The following is a 12,975-nucleotide window of genomic DNA, read 5'->3' as shown; positions in this document are numbered from 1 at the left end:
AAAAGAGATGGTTGGCTGAAGAAGAAAACTGATGAGGAAGAACATGAAGGAGCGTGATTAACGTGATAGGTGGTCTTATTGGGAGTTAAAAAAAAAAACAAACAAACAACTTTTGTTAGACTACTAGTGATGTTGGTGTGTGTCCTCAGTGTCTCTGAACTGTCATTTTTACAACTTTCAAACATGCAAGAAGCTCATGAGTGATGGCACATTGCCAGTGGGAAACTATCTGCTGATTCTCATCCTCACCTACCTAACATAATTTAAGGTCAAAATTAAGATTGCTCAGCCTTGATACGGATTAACATTGGAACCCAGATAATATATTATCTGAGTTATTAGTCAATCGGATGGTGGACATTATCCAATCATTTTTCTTATTTTCAAGCTCTGATCTCAAATGAACTTATTTAATAAGAGCGCGACACCAACAAAGGATATGGTAGTGTATCTACTTTAAGACATACCTGATCAATTAATCGTGTCATCATCGTTCATTACGTAAAAAATGTTTTCTCTCTACGAAAAACAAGATTTTTTTTTTTTCTGTTTTGTTGTGTCTGTGATTACGTGTTCAAACAAAGGGCCAGCCCCACTAAAACGAGAAAAATGTTATTGCCCCTCATCACTCTTTTTGGCCTCTTCTACTCTTGGAGTTCAAAAACCAAAATCACTTCTCCCTCATTCCCACACCTTCCAGTTCCAGCTCCACCGGGCTACCATCGATCATCATTTCATTTTTAGCATTTTCTCCATGTACTTCCATTTCCCTTTTTCCTTTTTCTTTCCCAATTGATCTTTTTACTATCTACTTAGTGTGGTTTTTATTTAGCAATAAATATTACATAATTAAAATTTTGTTCACAAAGTAGACCGCAAAAAATGATTAAAAAAAAAGATTACAAGAGCTAATTAAGATTTGAATCCAAATTTACTGAATTTTATTTTTTTAAAAATAATTACATGAAATTAATTGAAATAAACTTTGAATTTGTATGGTAAATTTTTTAACCTCAATATATTCAATTTCCATAAATACAATTTAGTTGCTTTTAGCAAACATTGATAGATATATGTTTCTCTTTAGCATCCATGTTTTTCATGTTCATGAAAAAAAAAATTTTTGTGTGAAACTTTTTTTTCATTGAGATAAATTTCTACCGCCATTTGAATGATTATGAAACTTTTTTTGTTTCCAGATGAAGTGACCTAAAGAGAAATATTTAAAATGTATTTACATACTGTACTTATGCTGTTTTGCTTCTGTTACTACCAAAATCACTGAAAGTGATGTTTAGCATAACAACGTATGTTGTCGTTGATATATATATTTTTTATATATACTTTTAATTTTAATATTTAACAATTCTTAATAGGTGAGAATGAGAAACATTTATACCATTTTAAACCACCTTAAAAAGACAATATAATCATTTCTTGCTTTTGTTCATTTTAGTTAATCAAAGCTAATTTCCTGAAGTTCTAATCTTTTGATTAGATGAGAATCAGTGTGCTTAATTGCTTGCCTGCATGTTAAAATTCATTAAGCATCTATCTAATCATACAGCATGTTGGAAATGACAGTCCACCAAATCAACAGTTTCTACAAAAAAAAAAAAAAGTCTGTTGATTAGGTATATGCCCACATGTTTCATTTTCTGATTTCTGGGAAAGGCAATCAGCATATGCATTTAGGAATGACAAGGGGACGGGCAATCAGCATATCCTCCATCCTTAATTTTAGAATTCAACATTTTATCCACAGATTCACACGATTGTTGGCAGAAAATAAAATTTTAATTAGGGAGTAATGAATGATTATAAAGTTAACTGAATTTAAAAGGAATTTTTGCAGTAGTTACTTACATAATACTCCAAAGAAGTGTTGGAGATAACTGTGGAGTTTTGGCTTAATTATCTTGACCAAATCTTTTTCTTATTATCTCTCTCCTTTGCTGCTTGGAACTGATCTCTGTTAATCCTTTTATGAGTCAAGGGTCCTTGAGCTGCTGTTACCATAGTTGGTTTTGCTGTTCTTACAACCCTTGCAATCTTTGGTGGATCAGATTTCCTAGCCCTTTTATCATTCAAAGAAGCAGATATAACCATATTATTCTCTGTTTCACCACTTCTAGAGTACCTTTTCTTCCTTGTCTCATGGAGAGAATCACTAACTCTTGGCTGTTTATACCCCTGACTCAAGGGACGACCTATTGAGTTCGAACTCCTTAGGATACGAGGTTCAGCCTCACTCGTGAACTCATCATCTCTTCTACATTTACCTTCATTAGGAGTGGCCCTGATCACATCAGTGAAGTCACGTGCTAGTGCACATTGCAACTGTTGTTCTTGCTCCCTCAATCTATCTTCGAGCTCCTTAATCTGCCAGAAAATTGTCAAATATATTTTAATGCTTTAACATTCTATTTTCTTCATGACCAAAATGATACAAGCTATTATTGTAGCATGTTCCAATTTCAAGTGGACAAAATGAATGACAGCTTTTATAAGATATTTCATGCAAGTGGGGAAGGAAGGATTGAAGAATAAAGTTGAGTCTATGTAAATATCTTATTTTATGAGAAAGTTAATGGCATTATCACTTGGAAATTATTCGTAATTTTTACTTCAAAAAAGGGATATGGTTTCAGATCCTAAGAGCACCATTACATGCCAGACAGATAGTTAGGACATTAATCACCAGCGTAATAAATGTATGCTATGACCTTTTGATAAAGCAAAATGGATTCTGGGCTTTGTTCTTGCTCTTTCAGCTTTTTCTCAAGCTCCTTTATCTGGAAAAGAAACATAGCATTTTAGTTAAACTTTCTATTTGCTCATTGATAATACAAACTAACATAGCTAAATATTTGCAACCTTGAGTTGAAGGGCATGTGAATGGGACTCAGATTCTTGCACTTGCTCTTTCAGCTTATTCTCAAGATCTTTAACCTGAATCAAATTACTACTGACTGTCAATCAGTTTTGCTTTTGAAGCTTATTAAAGTACAAGACGCAGACATACACAGAAAAAAGAAATACAATCATAAAAAATTTTGTTTCTGGAAATAAATGGCTTGACAACAAAACCTTTTGCTGGTAACTAGCAGATTCTGATTGTTGTCGCTCTTTAAGCTTGGTCTCCAATTCTTTGACCTTTTGCAGATAATAGATTATAGTTAGAGTGAATAACACAACAGGGCAATATGTCAATCATACTTTAAATGGATAACAACCTTTTGTTGAAGACCAGTGCAAATCTCTTCTCTCCCCTTCAATCTATCTGAAAGTTGTGAGACCTGCTTCTCTGTCTGCTTCTGCATGCCAGTTTTCATCTCCAATTGACCTTCAATTTCTCTGATCTTTTCTTGTTGGCTCTTGTAAACCTGGTCTCTGCCTTTGGCCTTACTCTCTAGGTTCTGCAAGCTCTCTTCTAGTTTCCTGAGAGACTCATCTTTGGATCTGGATTCCTGCCTTGCTTTGTCAAGCTTTATAAGAATTTAAAAGTAGTTGAAGTCAAATACTTGATCAATCTTATAATAGAGTAATATTGATGGAAAGCAAACACTCCTGTACTTAACCACTAGACCTACCATTATTTTCATCTTTTGGAGCTCACTTGTATCAACTTGCCTTTTAACAGGACCCAAGTCAACTCCTCGAACTCGAGTTGCAAAATTTAAGGAGCTCAAGGTTTCACTCAAGTCCCTCTCTGAAGGGCTAATTTGCACAAACATCAAAGTCTTGGAGTCACCCCCTGATAAATACTAGCGCTATGTTAGTTGTAGTGCCGGAAGGCTGATTGTTCCAAAATCTACCAATAAGACTAACAGAACTTGAATTTAGCCCTCTTCAAAAACAACTACAGTCCGAATCCTCCAGATTTACCTAATGAATCTTGAAGCAAATGTGTCAACTTCGAGTTCCTGAAATCAAATAAAAGATGTCAAACACAATAAAAAAGGGGACTATATAGTCGAGAAAGGTATACTATCAATGAACCTGTATGGAATGTGACTACTTTTCATCGACAAAGCATATATGACATCCCCAAGAGCTGAAAGGGATTTGTTGATATTTTGAGCCTCCTTGAGTCGCTCCCCTTGTGCATCAGTTTTTGCCAGTCTCTCACTGCCTGCCAAATCCACAAGCCAAAGCTTGCTCTTGGTGCACTCACCAGTCATCAAGTTTTTTGATTTTACCATTATACAGAGCATGCTGAAGATAAAAGAAAATTTTCTCTTTGTAAAAGTTAACGAGGAAAAGACAAAAGAAAATTTGAAAGATCTTCATTCATTTTAAATGAAATGTGAAAAAAAAAAAAGATAAGAAGGATCTTGATACCAGTGGGATCGGCTGCTATGCTCATTCACATTGTTTGATCCAACAGCTCTAGAATTGCTTCCAATCTGCAGTACATTCCAAACTTCCTTGACGTTGTCAACCTTGGCTTCTATAATTCCTGGAACTTGATGGAACCCTTCAGCAGATTGCTTTATCTCCAACCTAGTAACCAAACCAAGTGAATACAATAAGAGATATGTTATACATGAAAGTTTTAAAAGTGACTAGTTAAGCGCCTACTGTCGCACCTCTTTGATGTTGATGATGTGGATAACAAGTCTCTAATTTGTTCATTATAAACTTCAAGGACACTAACGGATATGTTATACATAAAAGTTTCTCTCCTTTCCTTGGCAATTTGAAACAACTGCTCAAGAGTTCTATAGTTGACTCCTCTGTTCTGGTCAGTGCCTTCCATTGTAAATGTCTTTCCTGTTCCTGTTTGCCCATAAGCAAAAATACAGACATTGTAGCCATCTAGCGCTGACGTCACCAATGGCAAAGCATCCGCAAAAACATCAACTGTTAAGGCCAAAAATATATATATTTATATAAATCAGCATCTTACAGGGTTTTAAATGGTTATATCAGAGTTGGTATTTGAAATGAGGGTTAAAGAAGTAGATGAAAAGGTTGTTTTTGATAGAAATCAGAGTTGGTATTTGAAATGAGGGTTAAAGAAGTAGATGAAAAGGTTGTTTTTGATAGAAATGAGTGGCGCAAGAAGATTCAAAACTACAACCTAACATGATTCTTTTTTTTTGGCCTTTCATATAGCCAACCCCAAAGTTATGGGATATAAGGCTTAGTTTGTTGTTGTATATTAGAGTTGGTATCTAGAATGACAGGTAATTGTTACCTTGATTGTCTTTCAGCGTGTAAACTCGGTCAAACTTGAAAGTCTTTTTGGTGGAGCCACCTGTCAGAATTCCAAGGTCTCCATCTTTTGCTGCATCAAAATCTACAACTGGAGCACAACCAGTTGATATCTCCTCTTTACTTAGTGGGCGGCACCGGCAAAAGACTCTGATGTTACCTGATATTAAATAAATACAGTGTAACAAGCGTTTTTCCTTCGTAATCTTCAACGATAAATTGCAAAAGATGCTTTATAAACAACTCAGGAAGAAGAAAAACCCTTGCCTTTTGTTTCCTGAATTTGATTATACAACTCCTTTCGCTTTGCTTGCTCCTCACTATACTTCACTTTGAGATCCTCACACTGTGCAACTGCAAAATCATTCCATGAGCCCATACATATGCATAAATGCAATCTCCAATTTACAAAACCAAGTTGAATAAGACCCTACCTAATGCCTGAACGCCAGTGACCATTTTATTCAAGTCAGGTATCGACTGAGCACATGCATGTGCTTCATGAGAGAGCTGAGCATGTTCATTTTTCATTTTCTGCAGACAAATCAATAATAAAATGCATTACAAGAAATAATCTCGTGCAACAATAGTAGTTGAAATTATTTGCAATAAGAGATTATTGAAAAGATAACATCATTTACCTTTATTTTCTCTTGCAAATCATTGACTGCTTCTGCCCAATACTTCGTATCATGCTCGTACCTACTAGTAATATTTTTCAAATTTTCGCCTTGTTTCCCCAAGGTTTCATCTGACAATAAAAGATTTGTGGAGTTTAAAAGGAACAAGTTATAAGAGTATCCATGTGGTTGTGGAACGGAAGCACCAGACTAGTCAGACATTTCTGCATAATTTTTTTCATTTTAGTTGTAGAACTTAGCATTTGTTGCCTTATATTCAGCATTTATGATCAAGATCAAGTCAGCCAGACTAATGACCACAAATCCTCCCCCACTCGAAATCTTCAAACATACAAGAATATTGAGGAACTAGCAATAATTTAGCAAGAATGGAAATTTTTAAGTTCAGTTATGCAAGAAATGTATTTGCTCACATCATTAAACACGAAGAACAAGTAAACAACTGCTATCAAGATTTGTGGAGTTTAAAAGGAACAAGTTATAAGAGTATCCATGTGGTTGTGGAACGGAAGCACCAGACTAGTCAGACATTTCTGCATAATTTTTTTCATTTTAGTTGTAGAACTTAGCATTTGTTGCCTTATATTCAGCATTTATGATCAAGATCAAGTCAGCCAGAATAATGACCACAAATCCTCCCCCACTCGAAATCTTCAAACATACAAGAATATTGAGGAACTAGCAATAATTTAGCAAGTATGGAAATTTTTAAGTTCAGTTATGCAAGAAATGTATTTGCTCACATCATTAAACACGAAGAACAAGTAAACAACTGCTATCAGCATCGCCGTAGAAGATTTCTTCAATAGAAGAACAATTCTTCTTCTGCTTAATTTAAAGAATATGCTTATGCGCGGCTTAGAAAATATACACGATGGTTACCTAGCGTGCGTGTTCGGAAGATCTTGTTGTCGAGTTCCATCCTGACCTTCTCCAGCTGCTCATTTGCGGCAGTCAGTGACATCCATGCCTCGTGGCATTCATGTGTCTTAAGCTGGCACTGTGTAACGAGCTCTTGTATCTTCTTCTCATATTTATCTGTAACTTTTATTCGAATAAGTTTCTTCTGCAGGCCCAAAATAAAAGTCTAAATAAGCAAAAAGTGCAGCCCAACTTCTCTTATTGAAAACATCTAATCAAAGCTAAATAACCTGAGCTGATGAAACTTCTATGTCAGCATCACAGTTGTTGCACTTAAGGTATTCTTGCAATGCCTGAGTAACTGTTCTTAGATTGGAAACAAGGTTTCAAATAAGCAGTTCTTTTAACATGCTCCGAAGTTATAACCGGGAATGAATCAAATAATGGAAACGCCCATAAAGTACCTGGAATATTTTGTGCTTTCCTTACACAAATCCCGCAAACCGTCGGGCTTCCAATAACTCCTTCAAACCTCATTGCAATTTGCCCATCCTCCTTCACAGAGACCCTCAAATCAACAACTTGCAATGGCTTATTGGCTCCAACAACCGAGAAGATATCAAAATCTGATAGTATCTGCCATATTGACACCAAAATTTCAACATTTCTATGCTGTGAAAAATCTCAACACAAACTGATATTTTTACTTAATTAACTTGCCTTTTCTTCTTGCATATAGACATTGAATACCCTCATTCCTTTAGGTCCACTAGTGTTTATGATCTCTGCAAAATGAAGATCAATAAAATAGTTTCCGGGAGGAAGATTATTGAACCTGTAGCAGAAGCTCCCAAGTCTGGCGGACCGATAAATGATTGGATAATCTCCAGCCTCAGTTATATGCTCATTAGTCCGCATAACACTTCCTCCATCAAAGTAACTATCCGCCAGAAATTTCATGCTTGAATCTGCTTCATTTAAAGCCTCACCTCCAGCATTTATAAACATCACAATTTCATCTGTAAATTATATAAAAAACCAGAAAAAAGATTGCAACCTCAATTGAATTATATACCATTAAGAACTAAAAATAAGTCCAAAATTCATAATTTACTCATAGAATTAAATTAATATACGAAAATAGAATATAACCATTTATAAATAATAAAAGCAACCTAAAAAGTTTGAACATAATTTCTCTTTTTTTTTTTCTATATTGTTTCATACAATTTCTAGTATAGTACATGTACTTAAAAAGATTAAAAAAGAATCCATAGATAATTAAATCACCAAAAAAATATCTTTTTTATGGCAAATTTATCAAGAAAAAGAATTTTAATCGCTTTCTTTTCCAGAATTTTGTTATTGATTAAATAGTTATGAGTTTAACAAGATAAAATCATGAAATTTTAAAAAAACTTACCTGTGCAATTATATTTGGAAAACCCAGATGGGATTAGCCTTGAATTAGAATCACAAAGCATTGAATCATCCAAAGATTCTTCTTCTTCATCTTCTTCGATGGCGGAACTAGGGTTATCTTGATTCAAGGCCAGATCACCTTTTTCCCAGTAAACCCTAGGAATAGAGGAATTGGGAAAAAGGGTTTCTGGGTTTTGGAGAAAGGCGTTTAATTGGGTATTATCCATTGGGAAATCAAAGTTTTGGTAGTGTTTGGTTGCAGAGAAAAGTCTTGAGATTTGATTGGATTCTCTTTTGCAAGTGTCCGTAAAGGGAAGAAGAGAAAAATGGATGCGTCTGATAGTGCTGTATTTGGAAAGGAAATTTTTCGAATTTGAATTCTTTTCTCGACCGTTGGGTGGACTTTACCGTTAGAAACCTTTTAGGGTTTGCTAAAAAGTTCTTTTGTAATGGACTCAAAAGCCCATTGGGCTTCTCTTGCCCAATAAAATAAAAACAAAAATTAATCTTTGAAAAAAAATTGCACCAAAAAAATAAAAATTAATCTTCTCCATTCAGCAAAAATGTAAAATAAACATAAGCCTCCAACGTGTAGATATTATGCTAATTATCAATAATTAATATTTAAAATATTGAAAAATAAAAAAAAGAAATATGAAATAATAAAATAGTGAAAGAATATTGAAAGCTCTTTGCCTATGATGCTGAAGCTTGAATGGGCTTGAGAACTGAAATTATAATTTGTTGATTTATCAATGGTTTCTAAGATCTGTAATTTATTTTGCTAGAGGAAAAGTATTATTACTTTATAAAGTTAGAAAAAGAAAATAAAAAATTCATCTAATTTTATAAAACGATCAGTTCACAGTCTCTCCTTTTGTCTTCCATTTCATGTCTGCTTAAGACACGTTTCATTTTATTTACTAATTAAGCTTCTATGTATCTTATTTTTGGTCATGATTTAGGACAAATATTTAATTTAACAACTTCCGCAAAAGTAAAAAAATAAAATAAAATAAAATTTGAGGAATAATTGGAAAGTAACTACACTTGATAATTAACTATGAAGTAAATAAATTCAAAAAGAGCATAAATCCAAAGTTGAAATTGATGCGATTAGAGCGTGCTTTGTTTGTCTCATTAAGATGGCAAAAAAAAAAAAAAGCATCTTAAACCGACGGTCCAGTTAGAGGATATGACAGGTTCGAAATAAAACCTTCCTTTATGCTTAATTAACTTTTTCATTATGTTTTGTTTTTTATTTTTAAACCATATTAGAGAATAAAGACATTCGCTTATATTTGAACAGATACAATTTTATTATTGTATTTTTAAATTTGATTAAAAATAATAAAAAGGTTAATGATAAAATAATGTTTCAACGGAAAACAAAAGAATATTTTAACTTTTTATTTTTTTTACTGTTAATATTTTTATGATACAAATATTTTTACATTAATCTGATTATTGGATGCCCCCCAGAATGCATCCATAATTGGAAAGCACTCTATTATTGTTGTTGGGAATAATTATTAAAAAAAAAAAAAAAGACAAAAGAGGATAGGATAAAGAGCATTTCTTCGAATCCACTTTAGGATGGATAAAATTTATATAAAATTTTATAGATGGGGTTCGTAAAATTTTTTATTAAAAATTTTAATAAAAAATTTGATTTGATAAATAAATAGAGTTTAATGTAAAAATTAATAATATATAAAAAAAATTATTAAAAATATTATTTATAATTTAAATTTGATCGATATTTATTCAAACATAAAAATTTTGTCATTATTTTTATTAAAAAATTTATTTAATAAATATATTAAAATTTATTTAAAATTTTATACATTTGATTTACGTGATTTGATTTTTTGATTTATCAATTTTAATATTTATTTATTCATTTCTAATAAAAAATTTCATGAATTTTATCTCTAAAACTTCATATAATGTTTTCCCCTTTAAAACTTGACTCACATACAGCAATAATGGAGTGGGATTCGGGTAAAGATTTTTCCAAATGGTAATGATCGTTCTTGGATCAAAAGAGGAAAAACAAAACGTTGCTAATAAAGAAAATTAGGAATTTTAAGTTTACAGTATTAAACTAAAATGAAATCTTCTCTCAAAACATTATCTTTTGATTATTTTTTATATTTAAAATTATTAGGTATTGAATTTTGATGACGAAAATTCTATCAACTAATCACTTCATGATAAAAAAACTTTAGATATTTGATCAAATTCCATCATTCAAAGCACGAAACAAAATGACATTTCTTTAAAGTTAAAAAATCAACTTAATAAAATTAAAGAAAGAGGGAGTGGGCAACCAAATTGACAAATACCAACTAAGATTTATGGATTATAGTACATCCTCCACAAAATAACATTGAATATTTTTGTGCCCATTCTAGCATTGAATATTGATTATCCCATGCACATTTCACAAATGGGAGTGCGTACGGTCCAAATTATGTAACTTTAAATAATTTTATTTGTTCTTTGTAAACCAACCGCCTTTGATCCACCATAAACGTCTCAAAATTTCATCAGATCATAACATGATAATTAGGAGTGTAAATGATACATTAGTACTCGTAAGTTATTCGAATTCGATTCGAAAAAAATTTGAATTCAGTTCGATTATTATCGAGTCGAACTCGAGCTCGAGTAGCTCGACTTATCGATCGAGCCGAATTCGAGTATTCTTATATCTGACTCGAGTAACTCGCGAGCCTAATCGAACTTTTATATTTAAATATATTTTTATTATTTTAATTAATAAAATATTTCGAGTCCGAGTTTGAGTTTGAACATGAATAATCGAACTCTTGTCGAGTATACGAATCGAGTTTATTTTTACATATTAATCGAGCTTAATTGAGCGAGCTCAAGTAGCTCGAATTCGATCACGAATCGAACTTGAACTTAAAAAATAAAACTCGATCTAGCTCGAGTCGAGTATCGAACCCCGAATTATGAGTCGAACTCGAGCTTCTCACTATTTAGCTCAGCTCGACTCGTTTACAGCCCTAATGACAACAATATAACCTTCAAAAAATAAATAAATAAATAATAAAAGTCTGTTTGGTTTTTGTAGCTTCGGCTCATCCATCTGCAGAATTACTTGCAGGAATCTAGACAGGGTAGCCGGCTTATTATCAGTGATACATCCTTTGAATTGTGGGTCAAGTTCAACCTCTTCTTGCATTAATAATTTGGGTTTGAGAGCCGGCTTCCATCTACAATTCTACAACTGCCATTATCAATGGAAAATCATAACAGAAACGACCCAGAAATGAGGGACCTACATTTAATTTAACATATACCTTTTCCATTTTTTTTTAATTGCAAATTCTGTTTTTATGTCAAAGATTTTGTATTGTAGTTTTTTAATTCCTTTCACAAGCTTCAAAGTATAGCCCTGGAAATTGAGCTTCTGGTTTTGGTTTGTCTGTTTCATCTCTTTTTTTTTTCTTAAGAATATAGAATTTGGTAATTTTTTTGGAAGAAGATCCTCTTCACTTTTTAAAAATCAATAGAAATTTTACTATTTTATTTAAAAATGATAAATACACTTTCAACTAAATTTATAATAAATATTTGTTTAAATCATTTTTATATGTTTAATTAATTTTTAATTATTTTTATATTAAATTTCAATACTAAATTTAATTTTAAGTGCATTTACTATCCTTAAATGAAATAGTGGAAACTTTCAATGATTTTTAAGTAGTGAAAAGGATATTCTCCCAATTTTTTATATAAACATTGCTAGTATTTTTTGGTTTATATAAAAAAAAGTTTTTAAACAAAAATTATAATTATTCAAATTTTTATTGTTTTATTATAATTAATAGAGTTCTCAAACTTTTATTTTCATTTAATTAAACATTTAAACATCTATTTTCACTTAATATAAGGAAATAGATATTGGCCGTTAATTAATTTTCATCTAGTAAGAACTTAATTAATGAAAATATATATTTGAATATTTAATTTACTACAATAAAATGATAAAGATTTGATCGATTATTTAATTTTAATTTAGAGATTTTTCTATACTTATGCCTTTTAAAGAAAAACTTAATACATGGAAAGACATCCAAACTTTAAACCTTCATATTTCTGATCTTAGACGAACAAGATGAGATTTATCAAATGAAAGAAATTTTTTTTTTGTTACAAATGCTTTCATATGTATTTTGCCTCCCAATTTATAGCCAAACATTAAATCCAAGCTACACTCAAAAGTTTGTAGTTTATGAACCCTCCAATCCACCTTAATATTTTTTCCATTCAAATTATCATGTTTTAAGCCCAATTTGTAGTTTATGATATTATGAGAAGATTTAAATCCAACTTAGCTGATACCAAAATTTAAGCCTAATTTAGTTGACACCTAATGAATTTTAAATTCAGATTAGTTGGCACCCAATAAAAATTTAAGCTTAGTCTAGCTGGCACATAAGCCCGAAATTAGATAGCACGCAAACTCAATTTAGCTGTCGTCTTTACTTTTTTTGACTTGCAGTATTATTCTGATCATTCTTTAATTACTTGACTTACAGTATTGTTTCGATCATTCTTTATTTTTCAACTTGCGGTATTATCCTGATTATTTTTTATTTTTTGACTTACGGTGTTATTTGGTCACTGTTTATTTTTGGAATTACGGTGTTATCTTAATTGTTTTTTATTTTTTGACTTGCGGTGTTATCTTGATCAACTTTTTATTTTCCTTCTTACAGTGTTATCTCGATTGTTCTTTATCACCTGACTCATAGTTTAATCTTCAACCTTAAAACAAAAAAAAAAAAAAAAACAA

General features: G+C 31.8%; 1 protein-coding gene across 2 annotated transcripts; it reads right to left on the bottom strand.

Moving 5' to 3' along the window:
* Window positions 1–1,512: 1,512 nt before the first annotated feature.
* LOC111299894 (kinesin-like protein KIN-14R) lies at window positions 1,513–8,529 on the bottom strand. 2 transcript variants are annotated; one of them, XM_089747850.1, is made up of 19 exons: window positions 8,146–8,529; window positions 7,443–7,741; window positions 7,187–7,358; window positions 7,013–7,083; window positions 6,744–6,927; window positions 5,862–5,971; window positions 5,655–5,754; window positions 5,488–5,574; window positions 5,204–5,380; window positions 4,593–4,827; window positions 4,345–4,506; window positions 4,003–4,218; window positions 3,889–3,926; window positions 3,594–3,757; window positions 3,237–3,488; window positions 3,091–3,156; window positions 2,878–2,952; window positions 2,727–2,795; window positions 1,513–2,382 (listed from the first exon to the last, which is right to left on the bottom strand). In XM_089747850.1, exons 1-19 carry the CDS (start codon window positions 8,369–8,371, stop codon window positions 1,915–1,917), a joined length of 3,171 nt encoding a protein of 1,056 aa, XP_089603976.1. In that variant the 5' UTR covers window positions 8,372–8,529; the 3' UTR covers window positions 1,513–1,914. The 2 variants fall into 2 exon arrangements, with proteins under 2 accessions (XP_089603976.1, XP_022751140.2); XM_022895405.2 differs by having other exon boundaries at window positions 4,593–4,866; window positions 8,146–8,528.
* Window positions 8,530–12,975: the final 4,446 nt, after the last annotated feature.

The sequence above is a fragment of the Durio zibethinus genome, chromosome 18, assembly GCF_047325235.1.
Source record: "Durio zibethinus cultivar Kanyao isolate XHJ-2024 chromosome 18, ASM4732523v1, whole genome shotgun sequence".
In the NCBI taxonomy this organism is placed as follows: domain Eukaryota; kingdom Viridiplantae; phylum Streptophyta; class Magnoliopsida; order Malvales; family Malvaceae; genus Durio; species Durio zibethinus.
This window is presented reverse-complemented; position numbering and strand designations above follow the sequence as displayed.